This window comes from Leptopilina heterotoma, unplaced genomic scaffold, assembly GCF_015476425.1.
Source record: "Leptopilina heterotoma isolate Lh14 unplaced genomic scaffold, ASM1547642v1 Lhet_38, whole genome shotgun sequence".
Lineage (NCBI taxonomy): Eukaryota > Metazoa > Arthropoda > Insecta > Hymenoptera > Figitidae > Leptopilina > Leptopilina heterotoma.
The window spans coordinates 1,351,659-1,373,185 of record NW_025111054.1 but is presented as its reverse complement, the minus strand read 5'-3'; the positions used below and the strand labels follow the sequence as shown (position 1 = coordinate 1,373,185).

At 30.4% G+C, this 21,527-nt stretch overlaps 1 protein-coding gene across 3 annotated transcripts in view; it reads right to left on the bottom strand.

The window, feature by feature from the left end:
* The window catches only part of LOC122505928 (homeobox protein homothorax), a 501,951-nt gene extending 488,546 nt beyond the window's left edge, over positions 1-13,405 (bottom strand). The window contains exons 1-2 of one of the 3 annotated variants that reach the window (XM_043617815.1): positions 12,216-13,405; positions 4,477-4,733 (exon numbers count right to left, since the gene is read on the bottom strand). In XM_043617815.1, coding sequence (XP_043473750.1) covers positions 4,477-4,733; positions 12,216-12,230 — 272 coding nt within the window. In that variant the 5' untranslated portion in view covers positions 12,231-13,405. The remainder of the gene's footprint in view (positions 1-4,476; positions 4,734-12,215) is intronic. The other 2 variants (XM_043617814.1, XM_043617816.1) reach the window with 2 other exon arrangements.
* Positions 13,406-21,527: the final 8,122 nt, after the last annotated feature.

Sequence of the window (21,527 nt, the reverse complement as noted above, 5' to 3'; positions counted from 1 at the left end):
TTTTTTCATAGGAATTAAAATTCTTCAAAATATTCAAATTCAAACCTTTTTGAAATTAAACAACTTATAAAAAATTGTTATAAAACATGAAGAAATCGAGTCTTCAACTCGGAGCAATAATATCTTCATGTTTTATAATAATTAAAAATGACCGAATAATTATTTTTTATTATAAAAATATTGTTACTGCAACTTATTCAAAATTACTTTCATCACTTTAATTCAATTATTCTTTTCCCGGATTTTTTAATTAAAATTCTTATTTTTTATTATTTTTAATAATTTTTGAAAAATTTCTTTGAAAATTTTCAAATCTTTTTGTTTACAATTCAATTTTACGAAATTTCATCGATTATTCAGAAATTCTTCAATCAAATATATGTTAGAAAATAAAAAACTTCAAATAACTTAAAAAAAATTCAATTAAACTTTTTCAAAAAAATTTAACCTACAAAATTTTCAGTTAAAAGTATAAAAAATTCAAACATTCAAAGATTATAATTTGAAATATTTTCAAAATTCAATTGTTTCTAAAAATTGACTCTATAATACTTTCTCTCTAAATTTGAATTAGTAAAAATGTTTACTAATTGGAATTAGTGACTGACTATTTGCTTTTGAATTAGAAAATTAAACTATTAAATTCATAATTCACAATTAGTAGAAACGACTATTTATTAGTAAAATCTGCCAATTGAAAAACAAAAAGTCAGTCACTAATTCAAATTAGAAAACATTTCTACTAATTCAAATTTTTGAAAATAATTGAATGTTAGAGAAAAATTTTATTATTTATAAAGATAATTGAAATTTTGAAGAGAATTTTTTTTTAAAGTTTTGACTATAATTGAATTTTTGCAAAGAATTTTATTACTTTTGAAAATATTTGAATTCTTGAGACGAATTTTTGAATAATATTTATTTTTAAATACCTAATTGACTTTTTTGTGATATTTTATTGAGATCGTGGATATATTGAAAATAATTGAATTTTGATAAATTATTGAAACTAATTAAATTTCTACGAAGCATTTTATTGAAATTATTTTGAAAAAAAATTGAATACCTAGTTAAAAAGAATTTCATTAAAATTTTCGAAAATAATTTAATTCTTTCAAGAAATTGAATTTCTCTGATGAATATTTTAATAAAATTTTTAAGAATAATTACATTTTTCGAGAAATTCCATTAAAATTTGTATTAAAAATAATTGAAATTATGAGTTTTATTATTTATGAAAATAATTGAAAACCTATTACAAAATTTCAAATTAAAAGCTTTTGAAGTTTATATCTATTTATGAAAATTGTAAACGTCAGTCTTTTAAAATTTCCTGATTTTTCCAGGTGTTTTCAAGGTTTATCAAATTCCCCGACATTTTCATGTTTTCCAGGTTGCGTGGCAACCCTGTTTTAATTTATGTAAATGTTAAACCAGTTTTTATTGAATATATTTTCGATGAAATGAAGACTTGAACTTGAATAATTTGTAATTGTAATTGTAATTGAATCTCTTTGTGTATTTTTACTTGAAAAATTATAAACATAACCTACAATTTTTTGATTCTTAGGTACCTTTCTTTTATGAGAAAGGTATATATACTGAAAGGTATACTTTAAAGAAGAAAAATATGCGCAGTTAGCCTGATTATATAAAAAGCTGAGGTCTTATCTACTACAGTCAACTTTTGTTCTTTCTTCATCCTAACCCTTTTCTATAGGAGGAATGCTTTATGTGCGTAAGGTGGCGGTCGTGACTTGTAGCGTAGCGGACATAAAATGATTTGGAACGAATTTCGACAAATTGACGTTGCCAGCGGCAGCACCGCAACCATAGCAATCGTCACAAAGGAGTCTTCGAACTTCTTTAAATATATATATAAAGATATCAGCATATTAGTGAACTATAATTAAACCGGTAGATAAACAAACAAGATAGTTAAATCAACTAATAAACTATGGTTATCCCAGTGGGCACAGGGTCGTCTTTTTCTATCCGCGGACATCCTGGGACAATGGTGGCAAGTCATAAAAACAACTAAAAGACGTTCTATTTCTGGTCCAAAAGACATCTATTTTACGTCCCTCATAGTGCTGCCACGATACTAAGTTTCACGAGACCGAGACTTTCGATTTTTAGTAGTTGTATTTACTCTCTAGTAGAAAGTTACAAACAGTCGTCGACCAAATGATTTAGTAATCATTTTACATACTAGCAATTAGTGGAGTTTTACTAATTGTTAGTATAGTAACAATTAGTAGAACTGTTTTATTAATATTCGATTAAGTTTCACTAAATCATTTAGTAAATACGATTCTAGCGGAAGATCCGACAAAAATGCATGTATAGGGGTGACAAATGACTGGTGAAGGACTTAGGTGTTGGGTTGACGTGAACCGCAAAAGTAATGATATGATATACGATGGCCTGTTGAACGTTGTTCGCAGAACCTGTGGTTTTGTGGTTTCCGATTCTTAGCTCTTTTTTTCTGACTTCTTTGCCCTAAATTCTAAGAACAATGCATTAGACTCGTTATACTTTAAGAAAAAGTACCCAAAACTGCGAAATACAATACGGTGCTCCAAGTTAATCAATAATTTAAAAAAGCATCATAACGGGGGAAGGAGTTAAAATTCCCGAAATTAAGTATCACACGCTTTATGGATGAGCTCTGTCAAGTTTTACATATGGGTTGTAAAATTAATAAAAAAAATATTTGAAATATGTCCGAATAATCGAAAATCAGAATAATAGGGGGTCCCTACCGTATTCAGATTATTAGACATATTTATATTATAAATATATACTAAAAATATATTCTTAGAAAAAGTATTTTATGTATAGTAAAATATTTTCATTCCTAAGCAAAAACCTTAGAAATATTTTCTTATTCTGAAAGGTTTGCTATACATCTGGTTTGACTTAGGACGACCAGCCATAAAGGTTCCTTGTCTATTTTATTATGCGTTTTTCAGCACACGTTTTTCTTCATATGTATATATTTATTAAGAAAGAAATTTCCAAACATATAAGAAATATTTTGGAAATTTTTTGAATTTTCAGTGAAATTTCCAAAGAATTGCCTTTGAAGCGTCAGTTGCTTTCTAGCATTTAAGAGACGTACTTAAACCGCGCTCGGCAATAAAATAATATTTAAAGTTTTATTAAATAAACAACCGTTTAACTACTTTTTAATTTTGAATATTCTTCGTGTTTATTGCAGTGTTAAAAAATAATGTTATCAATGTATATTATAATTATGACAATGGTCCACATTTGTAATTTAAAAAGTTGTCTCAGTGAGACAAATTCTATCGAAAAAGAAATTCGAGAAACTGAAGACAAAGATTTTAAGTAACCTTCTGCAGTTTTATTTTTTTGTAATCGAGCAGATAACATCAAGATATCAAGAAGCCCATCTGAATCATATTATTTGCGACTCCGATAATATCTATAATGAGCCGAGAGCTTGCAAAATACATTCCGTTTCAGCATTTCTCCAATTCTGAGCCATGTATCAACATTATGGTACTGAATTACACAAGACTTTTTCAATTTTAGTAAAAACATTTCTTAAAGGACACGAGAAAACTTATTAAAATTGTGCATTTAAATTCCCCAAACTATATTTTAAACAAATATTAATGTAATTTTTTGTCCTTTAAGAATTTAAATTAATGTCAACAATAATAATAAAATTTTTAGTTTTTTCATTGTTTGTATCAGATGAGTTTGTAGGTAAAAATGTACAACAGTCGCGTGTGCGAGGTAAAACCTGTTCATAAAGAATGCACAGGATCCTAAATTGTATCCAGGCGTTCCAGGAAAGTTAAAAACCCCGCCTGGGCACACGACGACTGAACAAATTACAGGTTTGCCGCAAAAATAATAAGCTTCCGTTCTCTCAGAATACACCAGAAATTGGAACATCTTTTACTGCGATAAATCATAGCAAATTTTAAAAAACTTAACGTATCCGAGCAGTGATTTTTCACTCATAATCAAGAGTTTAATTATTTCAACTTAATTATCGTATGTTAATAAATATTTTAATATATATGCTATGAAAATTGTCCACACTATATGTACTGCCCAGATTGAAATGGACAGCAATTGTTAGCTAACATAGCAGCATGGAGAAAAATGAAAATTCAGATTTCGGACAGAGTATAAAACAATTTGAATGATTTATATTATCGTAGGAAGAAATATTAAATTTTAGTTCAGCTACTCAATTGTTACAATAAACTGTGTATCAACGTTCACTTAAAACGGCGATTGTTCAGTACTGAACTCCAAAATTTTAAATCGAATTTTTCTGCGTGAGATTATTTTTCAGCCACGCAGTAGTTGTAGATGATACTATACGTTGTCATTTAAAATTTGTTCATTTTGAGCGAATTTTCCATTTCATAATCAATTCCATAACAATAAAAATATTAAGAATAAATTTTTTGATTTCATGTGATAACTTACCCATAAATGGCGTCTTTGTCTCGTTTGTGAACATCCGGTATCGCCGCCGATGACGCAACTGCCGCCAATACATTGTGAGGTGGTTGGGGTGGGGGTGGTGGGTACTGGGGGTGGGCCGGCCCCATTGCTCCCAGGTGTGAACTGTGGTGAAGTCCTGGAACACCTCGGGCACTGGCATGTGGATCTGGGTGATAAAGTCCTGCCCCACCCCCACCACCGCCTCCTTCGAGATAGCCTCCGTGCAGGCCATCGTCATACTGAAAAGTTATAGGAATATTTTACTTTTTTATCGTTTTTTTTTTCATTTATTTCAATATAAAAATTAATTTTTTTTTAATTCTTCAACCAACATGTAGGATTCAACTATTAAAAATGAAAATAATATTAAGTCCCCTTTTTTGCTGATTTTTGTTACTGATAGAAATGGGTCATTTTGACTAGAAACGCATATAATATAAAAAACGAAATAAGAATGATGACAGATAGACCAAATCAACTGTCACATTCAATTACTAGATGTTAGGGTGTAAAGTCGCGATACCCAGTAATTTTGTTGTAAAAACAAGAGTGCGATAAAACTATTGGTTATTGACATAATATACTCAATACCGGTTCTTTTCTGCTGTCATTCTTTTCTATTTGCATAAAGCACTTTCCAGCGGATGGAGAAATGAAAAATTGGATAATCGCGTGACGTCGATAATTATTGATAATTTTTCATATACTGTGCCGCAAGTACCATAACTTTATTTTACGAATCTCGCCGTATTTTTAAGCATTTTTACAAAAGCATGTACCTGCGAAATATTTGACAGGTTCAAACTTTATGGGAAATTAAAAAAAGAACGATCACTTCTCAGTACGAACATATTTAAGTCCTCATCATGGTCAGAATATTCAATAAAAAGTATTTCTGATTTCAGTTCCAAGACATTAAATTAAGTATAACCTTTAAACCATAGAAGATGCCATTCAGTCCTTTGTTAAATGTAATCTATATATACTTAAGGATTTTCTATCGCTTGACGAAACTAATCAAAACAGAAACCATTATTTTGTGATTTGACTTGCTTGGTACTTTGAAACGTCTGGCAACACCGCATTTCTTTAGTCGTGTTGCAAATGGTTGCTATGACTTGTTTACATTCAGTTTTAAGAAGTACATTGTGTGCAACGTTGCCGGGCGTTCTGACAGCTGTTCAATATACTGCAGAAAACATGAAATATTTTTACAAATTAATTTATTGTAACTCTTGAGGTAATTCACATATTACGTGATAGATATTTTAGGTATTTTAGACCCCCTCCCCCCTGTGTGATACTTTTTCTATAGTTTAGTATAGCAAATTTGTTAAAGCGTGTTACTTTGCTTACACCCCCTCCCACCCCTAAATATATCACGTAATATGCGAATGGCCCCTTACAGGTACCTAATGACACTTTTTTAAACAGATATTTATTTAATCATTATACATTTTTTTTTTGCTAAAAAATTTTTCATCAATTTCCTAAGGGGTTATATGGGTCAAAACGACTAGAAAACGTAGGTTTTTGTTAATAATTTTTTTTTCATAAAATAAATAAAGTATTAAATTTGAAAAATTTCATATCTTAAAGTGCATTATTAAATGAGTAACTTGTAAAATTTATGATAAAAAATATTAAAAATCAGGCCCGTACCAAGAGATTCTTTGAGATAACTAAATAATTTTGTTTCAGTCATCTATAATTTGGTCGCCATGTTTTACAATTGCCTAACGAAATAATATTGTATTATTGTAATAGACACAAATAAAAAGTTGAAATCACTTATACTAGTGGTTTAAATGGTCAGAAATTTCTTTTCAGGAGATTAATAGACAATCGATTAAGTATTCGATTCTGATGTAAAAAAAAATATGTTACAGGTCGTTCTATATTTCAATCTGCGTTGCAAGAGACGTCAATTTTTTTCTTTACACTTTTAATGACAAATGACCAACATAAATTATGCTAGTATATAATTTACGTACATCATACTTGTGCATTCGGCAAAAATCATTTGACGACGTGTGATTTCTTACCGTCACTATTAATCTCCCTCAGTTGCTAAAAAACCTGACAATTATTAGTGAGTTAATAAATCTTAAACTCGACAGAAAATAAGAAAATCAAGATTAAATTAACTTTATTAAGTTCAATACATTGAGATAAACTGAAACATTATTAATTGAATAAATAAAAATAAATAAAAAAAAATTAAGTCATTTTTATTGTTAAAGTGCAATATTCAAAAATAAAACGCATTGAATTCTAACATTGAGTCTAAATTTCAGATATACCTTCAAATATTAAAAAAAAAAAAAAAAAAAAAAAAAAAAAAAAAATTGTTAATTTTTGAATAGAAAAATGTGAAAAGGGGACTATCTGTGATGCCTGGAGACTAAATAAAAATTTAAGTAATTTTAAATGAATTATAATAAACAATATAAAATTAAGTAAAAGGAATATGTTGAATGGAAAAAAGTGGAAACAAAGAAATCGAGGAGGCGCTAGTGTAATTTAATTTAATATGTATATGCGTGTTAATGTTAGATTGGCTGAAACAGTGTTGTTTACATGTGTATTGTTCATGTAGGAAAAGTAAGCAAGAATTAAGAATTTTTTTTTTTTATTTTTCATTAGTCATTGGATTTTTTGTTTTCAGCAACTGTCGATGGAACTTTGAAACATTGTAGAGCTAATTTCGATATACTGACCAAACACTACCCGCCGGTTGTAAATTTTTACTTGGAATATTCTATATTTAACATAATTATAGGGTCGGCTATGCCTAGATATTAAAACTGATCTGTATAGAAGTTAAAACTTTGAAATATGGGGAGCTAAAATCTAACCTCTAATTTCATATGTTAAAACTCCTATGACATATATGAATTGAAATGTTGTGTGTATTTCTTTGGGTTCTGAACCTGCTTCTTGTACACTTCTTTAGAACATTGTAGTTTTAATTTTAGATAATTTAAAAAATTATAATTTATAACGAAAAAGATAAAGTAATATGGTTATGTTTAGTAGTCTACAAATGAAGGACAATTTTAAAACATTTCTCTTTTAGTTTTGAATAGCAGAAGTTTTGAACTTTGAAATATACTGGACCGCCGCTCGGGAGTGTTGTCCCAGGACCCTTAATGAGATAGTTGAAAGAAACTCAGGGACGTACCAATTTATTAATATATACATTTTTCATATGAAATTCTTATATATTTTTATAGAATAATAAAAATAAAAACAAATATTTATATTCAAGCCCCTTGAAAAAAAAGCTTTCAATTCAATTTTTTTATGTGTTCTGAACATAAAAAAATAATTTTTAAAATCTTTTAATTATTATAAAACATGAAGATATTGCTCCGAGTCGAAGACTCGATTTCTTCATGTTTTATAACAATTTTTTATAAGTTGTTTAATTTCATAAAGGTTTGAGTATTTGAAATTTTTGAGAATCTTAATTCCAAGGGAAAAATAATAATAATTTTATATTTATTTAAAAAAGAAGTTATTGATGTTCCAAGCCCTGTTATGAGCAAAAATAAAATTAAAAAATTTTTAATTTTCAAGCAATTTCTATGATATTCTGTTAAAAATATACATCAAGATTCTTATTTTATTAAAAGAATAAAAGTTTATTTGAAAGACATTCTATTATAAAACACGTTGATCTGTTCTGAAGGTTTATAACTTTAAAGGAACATAATCCAAGTAGAAAAATCAATAGATGTTATCAAATTTCTGCTCAAGATATGTATGTATCATCGTTTTTCAGGGGAAAAATATCTTATCTACCTACGACTCACAACATCCAGGTAACGTAAGTCCCACACAATAAAACCGAATCCGAACGAAAATATTAAAGTTTTTGTTAAAAAAATAAAGTTGAAATACAAATTTACAATTGAGTAAAAATGAATCAAAATTATCAGACAATGAATACTAATTATTATTTTAGGCAACATAATGTCATCTCGATTGATGAATGTGATGTTAGGGAATGTGAATGAACGCTACATTTCACTAATTCTATGTAAGTGATTTTGAAATTGTAACCAGTGCGCGAAGAAATGAAACAGCGTCAGAAAACGCAAATAAACAAGCTACAAGTAGAAGCTCACAGACAATCAATCTTGACACATATACGTACGCAAGTCTCTTATCACCACGTTTGATAATGTAATTTCATGTAAATTTCCTTATCACTAGATATCGGACAGCGTCCTCTTGAACCTAATCGAAAACCTCTAACCCATCGACAACTTTTTTTTTTGATATTCCACAAGCATAAAACTTGGAATTATTAGTCTACTTGTTTACATATCTTAAAGCTCTTTCACTTTTATATACGTTCAGTTGAAAAATTACATTTTTCACATTTTAATTGCATATAGGTATTTATGCACATAAATAGGAAAAACAAAAATTTTATTATAATTTAAAGAATTTATTCAACTCTTAATTAGCCAGCGCAATGCGACGGACGAAACGGAAAAACATTTTAAAACAGTTTCTTTATACTTTTCAGTTAAAATAAGTAAATTGGGTGCCAATTTATATAGCTATAGATTTTTAGAAAGATTTGTCAAAACTACACATGTACTTGCAACTCCTAACTATAATTAAGTACTAATGACGAAAAACTAACAAAAACGGTTACAAAACCTTAATATCAATAAAATCTACAAGAAAAGCTACTTGATATTTAAAGTCATAAAATCCTGACTTAAAATTAATTTTCAAAATAAATAGATAATTATTTTTTTTAGTACATATGAGTAGTTAAAACTTGTATTAATTATTATATGAATATATTATATGAACATATTATGTATTATATGAATTATATGAATGGTTTAAAAAAAGAATAAATTTACAATGTGCAAGAACTTGAACATTAAAATAAACTAAATAATGACGTGAATATTTATCGTAGCAGGAAACATTTTAATTAATAATTTCTGTAGATTTTTAATTTTGAGAAAATTTACTATTACAGAGTCATTTGATTAAAGAAAAAATTGAATTTAAAATTTTCGAGTTCCGTTAGAAGTTGCAAGTACGAAACTTATTGTCAGGTACCCAATTCATTTGTATTCCGAAATAAAAGTACTACCGAACGAATAAAATTTTATTTCAAAATTTTTAAAATCACACAACCTACTGTGGTTTAGCAACTAATTATTTTAAATATGAGAAAAGTGGAGAATGTATCCTGTTTATATAAAAGAATATGCAATGACTTCTTGCCGACGGAAACTGAAGAAGTACATAGTCAGCAATTTTCATAAAAGTTCATCCTACAAGTTTTTTTTTTAATTTTCACTACAATAAAATTAAAAAACATAATTTTCTACATTCTTTTCAAAGTACGACTTGTAACGAATATAATTTAACAATTTAAGTGTTTTAATGGTACAAATTTCTCTCTATTATTTAAACCTAAAAAAGTTAAGTAAATGAAATTATTAGAAACGTTATAATATTGAATTTATAAATATTGAGAAATTCTTTTTTATTTCCGAAACAGTAACTCAGAATTTGTTCTTCTATAACAGCAACAACAAAATATCAAAGTTCTTAATAGTGTTTGAGTGACAATATATAGAATCGAAATTTGTCAATAATAGTGTACTTGAATACAAAGAAGTAAATTTCATTATTATTGCGAGAGATTCGATAAACTACAAGCAAACCAAATACCAATCACTATTATGAATAGGATCTAAAATAAAAAGGTGAATTTATAAAAATTTCTAATTAGTAATAGAAAGATGGAATTATTTAAAGTTTAGAATTTTAAATAATTATTATGAAAATCGTGTTATATTTTTTAAAAAATTAATAAGATGAATATTATTATTATTATTACTTTCATGATAAACGAGAAAAGGATGTTAAATCTCTTTATAGAAGAAAAAGCAGACTCCTCTGAGAATTCCCACGATCCGAAGGGACGGAGTTTTCCAGGCTGTAAACATTCTCTTCACACCCGTCGCTATAGAAATTCAAATATTTTCCACCAAAACATTTTATTTAATTCCCTCTTTACATAAATTTTAAACGTTTAAATTTATAAACAAAAACTATATTATTGAATAAAAAATATTTAAAACTGATATATTGAATTTAAAACGAAGTGACAACATTGATCAATGAAAAAATTAATTAACAGTAATTTATATTGAGGAAATAAATTTTTGTATGAAATATAAAAAGTGCACAAAATCATTAATTTTAATTATTGTATTGAATAAAAGAAATTATCGAAGATGAAATGTCAAATTTCTTCTATCGCGAGTCGAGATGAACCCATATTATTATTAATATTCTATTTATTATGTGTGCATCGATTGGAGTGTTATTTATTTTTTCCATTTATAAACTTTGAAATGCATAAATTATTAAGTTATAGGTTTAACTAGGCATTCACTTCAAATGAATGCCAAAAAGATGTTTCAAAAAGCACTTTCTCGATAAAAGGGGAGAAGCTCATTAAAAGACTGACTAAAATCATCAAGTTTTATGTCTTTGCAATGTCTTTTCTTTAAAATCCTCTCTAATCCATTGATATTCTTAAAAGAGAAGAAGTAACTTAATGTATTCAAGCCTAATCCAGAGTACCTTCTAAACTACAAGGTCTACCTGAAGTCAAGAATCCTTTCATGAAAACCACCTGGTCATAAGGACAAAACAGTAACCAATTTTGAGGGAAACATATTTCACTGGGGCGGAAGATTTCTCTCGTTAAATCCAAAAAAAAAAAAAAATGCTTGACATTAAGAAAAAGCACACTGCTAAACATTGGTATCAAAGTTTTGAATGAAATTAATGAAAACTAAATGTTCCCAAGCAGCACGTAAGCTTATGTAATATTACATTGGATAATATTACATTACAATGTAGTATTACATTATAGATTCGTCATATTACAGTGATCTTACTGGGATATCAAAATGTCCGCCTGGAGGTAATATTACTTGGTAATATTAAGGTAATATTACCTGGTAATATTAACGTAATGTTAAGGTAATATTCAGATAAAATTAGAATAATTTTATAATTTAGAAAAAAACATTTCACAAAGCTGGACTCGAACCCTGAACATGTGCATAGTCATCATGAGTCTTACCACTGAGCCAAACTTATAGTGTATTAAGATTCTCGACGGTATATAATCTTTGTAAGTTTTTTTAAAGTTGTTCATATTTCATCAAAAATCTTAATAGAACACACTATAAGTAAGTTTTGCTCAGTGGTAAGACTCTTGATTACTGTGCACAAGGTTCAGGGTTCAAGTCTAGCTTTGTGAAATGTTTTATTCTAAATTATAAAATTATTCTAATTTTATCTGAATATTACCTTAACATTAGGTTAATATTACCTTAATATTACCAAGTAATATTACCTTAATATTACCAAGTAATATTACCTTAATATTTCTATGTAATATTACCTTAATATTACCATGTAATCTTCTCTTAATATAACAACATAATATTACCTCCAGGCGGACATTTTGATATCTCAGTAAGATCACTGTAATATTACAGTGTAATATAACGAATCTCCAATGTATAATATTACAGTGAATTCAAGATAAGCTTACGCGCTGCTTGGGTTGCAAATCTTTTTCATGAGAATTATCGAATAGCGACCTCTACAACTCGTTGGCGGGAATAGACTTTGAAGTGGAGTGCGTTACTCACCCTTGGCTGCGACATGAACGCCCTGGCCGCGCCGGGGAACTCTGCGTGCTGAGCCACCGTAGCGGCTATATTTTCCCAGAGTAACAATCAATTAGCCTCACACCTTTAACAACTCGTCTCTCTCTCTCTCTCTCGCCCACCACCTCTTCTTTATCTTCTGCTTTCTTCAAACTTGCTTCCACTATTCCCGTCGTTTGGCACTTTCATACGAGAAATCACTGACAAAGCGAAACTGTTACCGTCGGTGGACGGCGGCAAGGCACGACAGCCAACCTCTCTGCGACAGATGCACGCACTTAAACCGAAACACTATCGCGGTCGTACCTCGTCTCTCGTTCCTAGAGCCTCGAGTTGCTTGGTCGTGACGTCAGCAAAGCTTAAATCGCCAGACAAATGTGTCCTGCTTCCTCATTGTCAAGAGGAACTGCACCTCAATGATCCAAAAGGTTCTCTGCCGGTTCGTCAGTGGCGTCGTCGCATCACTGGGCCTCGAGCACGTGGTCTTTCGTCCCACGGGCACTTTTCACTCCTGACTTGTATCCGTATGTCCAAATTGATCTTGAAATTCTTTTTTTTTTTTTTTGCAAAATTCCGTAACACGTCAATCACTCACGAACGATCACATCTACTTGTCATCACCGACATGTGACATTTCACTAAATCACCAAACACAAAGTCACAGAAATCACGATATTTTTCTTCCAACAAAGGAACCAGCACTGTGGCCAACTAACCACCACGACCAAATATTACCGATTGCGCGAATCCTGCCTCAGGACACCTTCCACAAACATATATTTTACACACGGGCTTTATTTCTCTCAGAAGAAATTAATTTTTCATATAGGAAATTGTCGTTTTAAACTTCAGGCCTTGATTGTGTGAAGGGTGAGGCGGCGGACGTAAACGTTTTTCGAAAATCACACGGAGCGAACAGCCGAAGAAACAAGCGAGCGTTTAGATCCTGCGCCGTCCGCAGTCGTTCGCCAACTGTCAATCACCGACGACTGGCGTCAGGGAGTGGGAGGTGAATTGACACGCCTATAACGCGCGGCCAATGTGTCTAGGCCACGCCCATTGGCAGTGGCGCTGCGGTGGCGGTTCGCCGAACTCGAGCGCTCCGCCATTGCTGCATCAATACACGCAGGAATCCCCACACAACGTGAGGTACGAACGGAATAAATATACGACAGCGGCGCGGCGGTGTCGGCATTTCTCCCTCCCTTAATATAAAGGTGTCCCACCCTTAAACAGGCTATCCCCACTTTCCACCTTGATTCCCCTCTTACTATCTGAAAGAGGATTTGCTCTCTTCGAGGAGAAGCTTTCCCGCTCGAGCCTAGTGAGCCACGCTCCTTTGGTATTTCAAAAGACGACTAGACGAGAGTTGCAAGAGCTAGAGGAACGACTTCGCGAAGGATAAAAAATTATTTCAAATTTTCTACGTTTAGAATATCTTTAAATTTTTAAAAACCTCCTTTGTGACGATTGCAACATTTAAGATTCACTAATTGCTTTATACGTAATTAATTTGTTCAGTGCTGTTTTTATAACTGAGTTTTATTAAAGTGTTTCGTGTCTCTAGAACTGGATTAATTTTCTTTTTTCTTTAAAAACGAGAAAAGATCAATTCAATTGTTAGATTATGTATGGAAAATATATACATTTAATAAAAGATTCTGATATAACAATCTTTTACAGACTAAATTTGAATCTTTGAAAATTACTGATAAAACAAAGAGTCGTTCGTTAAATATCATTAAGTAACGTTCTTTCCTGTCATTTGTCGACATTGACAACAGTCCAGTATTGAAGCAATACTGGCATGCTAATAATTATTGGCTCGCCCGTACTGATTCAATACTGCCATTAATAAAATTCTGTAGTGCGACAGTGTTGCACGACAATTATACTTGCATGCTAGTCCTTCCTTCCTTCCTACTTCGCCAGCATAGCATTGTGAAGACACACGGTTTCGTTTTAGGAATATTCGTTTCAGCGTCCAATATCCAAAGGGAAAAGTACAACTGGTGGAGTTATTGCGAAGTACTGCCTGCACTGAAAAAAAATATTATTTGATTCAATTAATTCAAATTATTTGAAAAATATTTATTTGATTCAAATCGTTTTTATTTGGATCTAATAAATATTTATTTGCTTCAAATAACTTGAATTACTTGAATCTTATTTATTTAAATCAAATAAATCTTAATTGGATCAATTATACATAATTAATTGTCTCTAATAAATGAATTTATTTAATACAAATAATGAGTTATTTGAAACAATTAACTTATTTAATACAAATAATGAGTTATTTGAAACAATTAACTTATTTAATACAAATAATGAGTTATTTGAAGCAATTAACTTATTTATTTCACTCAACTAATTGGATATTTGATATAAATAAACATTACTTGACACAATTAGTTTATTTTATCGCATCAAGTAAACTAAATTATTTAATTCAAATAATGCATTATTCAATGCAAATATATTATTTAATAGAAACAAAAAAAAATATTTGGATCAAATAAATAACTTATTGAAACCAAAATACAGTAGGATCTTTCAATAGTGCAGTTCTGAATAGTGCGCAGTCATTAGTGAGTTGAGTAGACAAGGGGTTTCGGGAGACAAACAGAAAGGGAATCTGTGACGTCAAATACAGTGCCGTCGCCTATTTGATTATTTAGTATCATTTAGTGGTGCCCGGTATTTAGTAATTTGGGACCCTTAATTTTCTTGACACGGACCTGAATGTTTTAGTTTTAGCTTGCTTCGAACAGTGCACAATATTCCTGACGACTGCACTATTGAAAGATCCTATACTGTAATAAGTTATTTGAAACATTTAATTTATTTATTTCACTCAATTAATTGAATATTTGATATCCAAAAATTTTTATTTATTTATTTATTTTTTTTTTATTTAAAAATTATTTGTCGCAATTAATTCATTTTATGACTTTAAGTAAACTAAATTATTTAATGTAAATAATGCATTATTTATAATGCTACACTGAGAGAAATGGATAATTAGAATTTGATGGTTAAAAAAAAGATTGTACGTGGTACCATCATTATGTTACTGGGTACAATCTCTACTATCCACTTTTTACAATCTCAGATGTTACCCGAGAACATATACATATGCTAACTTTCTGATTGTAGTCACTACTATCAAATATTGTCGAAATTTAACGTGAGCGCATGCGCTGACTATGACAACACGTTTCAATATGCAATTGCAAAAATTCGTGTGTTTTACGTGTTTCCGAATTCATCTAAAATAGACAATTTTGTAAAAAATATTGCAGTGTTGTGAAATATGGAATCTTTGATTCCAACTTTTGTCAGTTAGTTAATTATTTTTGTTATAGTTAATCAAAGACTATAAAATTTATACATGTTTATAACCTCAAAATTTTAAACGATTAAATTTTCTTTTAAAATGACAGGTTAATGCTTGCACAAGTTCATTTTACAATAAATTTTTTTAAAAGTGTTAGAAAGTCTCTGAAATTTGTAGATTAAATGAGACTTCCGATTATCGCCCAAGAGAACGGTACTGACTGCTTTAAAGTACCTGAAATAAGTAAACAAACGTTTTCCAACAATGTTTTCTCTGAACACAGACACTTTTTACAAAATCTGCTTACATACACTGAATAAGCGTCTTCTAAATTATAATAACCGAAAAGATTGTTTAAATCCATGCGTAAACGTTATTGTAAAATGAAAAATTGAGAAGTAATGTAATGCAAAGAATATAACAGTTCGGCCATTGTGCTCGCTCTGCATACTTCTGCCCTCTTCTGGCGATTGGCAATAATCTCTGATGGTATAACCCCAACCAACCATTTTTAACATCAAAGATTGTTACCTGTACAATCAAATTTTAATAATCTTTTGATAGTAAATGCTACAATCTAGATAGCTGTCTGTATACGTAGCATTAAAGATGGTCACCCTAACCATCATTATGTTACCCACTACTATAAATTTCTCTCCGTGTAACCTTGAATAACTTTGGCAAATATTCGAATTTCGGAAAACTATTTACAGCTTTTTATTACACCATCATACTCTCTAAATCTGAATTAGTAGAATTCTACTAAGAAATAGTAAAATTTGACTAATTTTTAGTAGTTTTCAAAATTATATGTTCATAAATCTCTTAAGGGGGAACTCGTGTAAAATAAAATTTTTTTAAAATTTTCTTTTTCTTTAAAATTAGTTTACTATCTGTAGAATAAAATCCTACATTGTTAATCCAAAATTCTCAAATGCTCAAATCCTCTATAATGCTACAAATAATAATAATAAATAATAATAGTAATGAAATTTTATTAATTGTAAATAGTAAGGACTATTAGTAAGTGATAGTAAACCTTGGTATTAGGGCAATAGTTATTATATGGTCCTACTAGTACTTTTCTGAATCACAATTTTCTCAAAACGTATTTTTTCGTGCGCCGTTGCAATGTTATGCTCAGCCAATTTTCAACCGATTTTCATGAAACTTGCCAGAAAATTTTCTTTAAATTACTAGATATTGAATAACGATCAGGTTTTGAAAAAAAATTTTTAACATTGTTTTTTTAAATTGTTTATATAAAAATAAGCGTTTTTTTCGAAAATTAATTAAATTATTTAATTAATTTGCTGCACGGCGCAAAACCAAAGGTTTAACTTCAAACGCCTGTTACGCTGCCATTTTGCAATATTTGTAATTAAAAAAAATAATTTAGATAGATTACATTATATATTTTAATATGTGGTTAAAAAGTATTGGTGACAATTTGAGCAAAGGAAGATCAAACAGAAAAAACAATTATATTTGTCAAATACACTTCGAAGAAATTTGTTTGAATGACAATGATAAAAGTTTTACGGGATATGGAAATGAAGTAAACTTGTCTAGGAAATTACTATATAAGATTAAAACCTGGGAGCGTCCCATCAATTTTTAAGGTTTGTTTAATAATAATTTTTTATGTAGTTTTTTGTTGGTATTTTGAATCAAATTATACGGCTAAAGTACCCAAGTGCGAAATTAAAAACGGCCCAAAACTGGCCCAGTGACGGCATAGTCAGTGCCTACTCTTGGCAGACAATAGTGGCCCGACTGTAGGGAGGTTAACCATATCCATAGAGTATGGTATGAAGACCACTTTATATCGTTTCGTCCCGGTCCCCACTACTTGGACTCATCAGTAAGGCTACGTAGTGGGAGACCTGCCCTAGACGGGGGAAGCAAATTCGGAACTTGTATATATGCTACAAGACTAGCCCGTATTGCACTTGTGAGAGATCTATATGGGAAATTGGCGTAGATGCGAGATCTATTGGCCAATCTCCACATGCCTCTGTAAACATCAGCATTGAAACACAGGCGAAGATTATAAGGCGCGCTGCAGTGTGCATAGTAGAGAAACTGGACTCAGTCCCCTACTTCGAAATTTTCACAATAAGGGAACGCAGGCGCGGAACCTGTCAAAATAAATGGCCGACGCGACGCGAAACGAGTGTTTCCTTTTATTCACTTCGTCAATTTTATATAAAAAAAACAATAACCAATCATTAAAAAAAAGAAAAATATTTTAAATGCACTCTTTATATATATTCGTTAATTCACAAGTTTTATTTTTCCCACATCTTCATACTTACAATTAACAACTAAATACATCGGAAAATCTTACACGGAGAGAAATTTATAGTAGTGGGTAACATAATTGTGGTTAGGGTGACCATCTTTAATGCTACAAATACGGACAGCTATCTAGATAGTCACCGTTACCATCAATATCATCAGGAGTAACATCTTGGTAGTACGGGGTAGCATAACTATATTTTTTTTAGCATCTGTGATGGTTGGCAGTAGCATAATGATAGTATCGTGTAACATCATCTTTTTAACATCACTAGCTCCTCCGACGGCCGCAAGCGGCCGTCTACGGTGCTAGTTTTTATATGTCCATTGTCCAAGTCCATTATTTCATTAATAATAATATTCAAATTTTTTCAGTTAATAATTTGCTTATTTATATTGAAATGTTGACGTTTTTTTTTGACAATGCAAAATAAGATTTATTATGAGTACTTTCTCTTAACAAAAATAAAATTTATATATTCGCGCTCTTTTTAAATAACATACGACTGCAGCGCCACCTTCACATGTACAAACAATTTTAAAAACACCCTTCTATTAAGATTTTACATTCTCATTGCCCATTCCCCTGGTTAAAAAACCGGACAGATTTTGGACTAATCCGAAATTTGTCCGAAACAGTGCGGTTTATGGTCAGGTTTTTGTCACCCGAAATTAATCCGGATAAATCCGAACTCTATACGGTTTGTGAACAACTAGTGAATCCGGAATTGGTCGGATGAAGTCCGAAATTAATCAGTTAATTTTAACTAGTAAATCCGGAATTAGTCCGAAACAGTCAAAAATTAGACCGGACAATTTAGTGAATGTTAATAAAAAAAATAATTATTATTACACATATTAATTATCATTACTTTATGGTTCATTCAACATATTTTTCGATATACCTATCGCAATTTTATTTACATTAACTTAAAATTTCTAACGCTTGGGGATTCGAACCTACACCTATCTAACATTATAACGCACTGAAATCGAATACACTAACCACTATACCACGCTCGCATAGGATTTCAAATTCATAATAGAATTTATGAAGTGCCACAAAAAGAAATGACAAGAAACTAACACATCAGTGTTAATTTTAATATTGAAACAAGATAACTAATGGTACCTACTAGTAAATTTGTAAAAACAAACTGACTGCAGAATTAAATATTTTATTTACCGTAAGTAAATACCCTGAATAAAAAGTGGGACCGATTTTGGACTAATCCGGAATTTGTCCGCAACAATGCGGTTTATTGTCGAGTTTTTTCACCATGAATTAAGTTTGAAATCAATACAGTTTTTTATAACTATTGAATCCGTAATTATCCGTAATTAGTCCGATTTAGTCCGAAGTTAGTCAGATCATATGCAACTATAGTAAATGCAGAAGTAATCCGATTGGTTTAACCAGTGAATCCGCAGCTATTCCGAAACAGTCTGCTTATGGTCAGGTTTTTGTCACTCAGAATTAGCCTGGATAAATCCAAACTCAATACGGTTTTTGTGTAACCAGTGAATCCGGAATTAGTCCAATCTAGTCCCAAGTTAGTCTGATAATATGCAACTTGCAAATGTGAAATTAGTCCGATTAAGTCCGGAATTAATCTGGTTATGGTCAGGTTTATGCCATGAAAATATATTTATAGTTAAAATTTATCTGAATTTAATACAAATTGTTCTTAATATACAAATTCAATATTATACCAAAATCTTTGCATACAGATTTTGGATTGTTCCATACTTGTTTCGGATTCAATCTTTCAACTGGATTACTTTCGGATTATTGCGGACTGAATTCGTATTCTTTACACATTGATTTCTCATTATTCCGTATTTATTTTAGATAAATTTTTTAACGGACATAATTTCGGTTTGTTGCGTAATAATTACGGATTTAATTCATTGACATTCATGATTACTCCAGACTGATTTAGGATTCATCATTTCGCTCGGATTAACGTTAAATTAATGCGGATCATTTTCGGTTATTTTTCTTATAATTATCGTCCTAATCCACAATTATATGTCCGGATTTAATCCAGATCAGTCCGAAATATTTGCCAGGGATATAATATGATTCGGGTGTCCGACTATTTCCGGATTCATAGCATACATATTTCGGATTGTTTCGTATTTGTTTTAGAATAGGATTTTACCACACTAATTCCAAATTGAAGCGGACTAATGTCGGATTCTTAGCATACAGTTTTCGCATTGTTTCGTACTTGTTTCGGAATAGGATTTTGCCACACTTAATTTTAAATTGTTGCGGACTAATACCGGATTTCTAGCTTACAGATTTCGGATTGTTCCGGACATTTTGCGGATTAAGTTTTTTTTAACTAGATTAAACTCGGATTGTTGCGGACTGATTCCGTATTCTTTACACATTGATTTCGGATAATTCTGTACTTATTTTAGAAGAATTCTTCACCGGTCATATATTCGGATTGTTGCAGACTAATTACGGACTGAATTCGTAGACATTCAAGATTACTCCGGAGTGTTTTCGGATTCAGGTTTTCGTTCGGATTAATATCAGAATAACGCGGATCATTTTCGGACCTTTTTCGTACAATTTTCGGACTAATCCGTAATAATCTGTCCGTATTTAATCCGGAATTAGTCCGAAATTTTTACCAGGGTCTTTACTTCGATACTTTTCGATACATTCGACCTTTCCACTCCATGTCTTTTTTAAGAAAGGATTATAGAATTAATTACAATTAAAGTTGAAAAATTCAGTTTTTTACTAAAAATTTTTTTGTTTATTTAGATTTATATTACTGTATAAGAAAATTGTATTCTTTCTATTAAGGCGAATGAACTTTATTTTATAAATGTTAAATTGAATTAAAAATGATTTAAAAATTAAATATACTTGTCGTTAATGCTTCCTCCACGAGGAAGCAAATTTTTTTTGCTGATCGTAAAGAGGAAGCAAAATGTTCATGTAATGAACATCTGGATTTACAACTTTTTTAAATTTACCTTGCTATTGGAGCTAAATTTCTTTTCAAATTCCGTGTTCGCAATATTTTTTATACAGGGTATCCAAAAGTCAAGCACTTTAAAGAAAAATTTAAAGTACTTTTTTCCTTGTATTATATTCTTTGATAGACACTATAAATACTTATATTTTTGAAACGAAGTTTCGACACGGAACTTAATTCAATTTTTTAATTTAGTTTTGGGTCGACACGAAACTAAATTTAACTCAAATGCTTTTATTTAGTTTTGTTTCAGCATCAGTCCTTAAAAGAACTATTTTGTTCATTCACTGGTGTAGTGATTACACTACACTTGAACGCCGGTTTAGCGGACTGTCGGGGGGTTAGTCATCTGTTAAAGCGAACAACACCTTAACAATACCTTTAACGAGTCAGTACAAAGAAAATCGTAAATCACAACCCAAAAATTCCGCTAAACCAGCGTTTTAATGTATATTTCAATTGTGTACAACTTTAAGAATACTTTAATTTTGGTGTACGGGAGAGTAGGCTACATTGAACCAGCGTCAACAGTGAACCACTTCAATTTTCTGAAAAATGACTTGAGGGAAATTTTTTTTTATTCAATATATGTTAGTTTTACCGAAACAGACTATGTCCAAAAATTTCCGGCACGTAGGATTATTATTTATA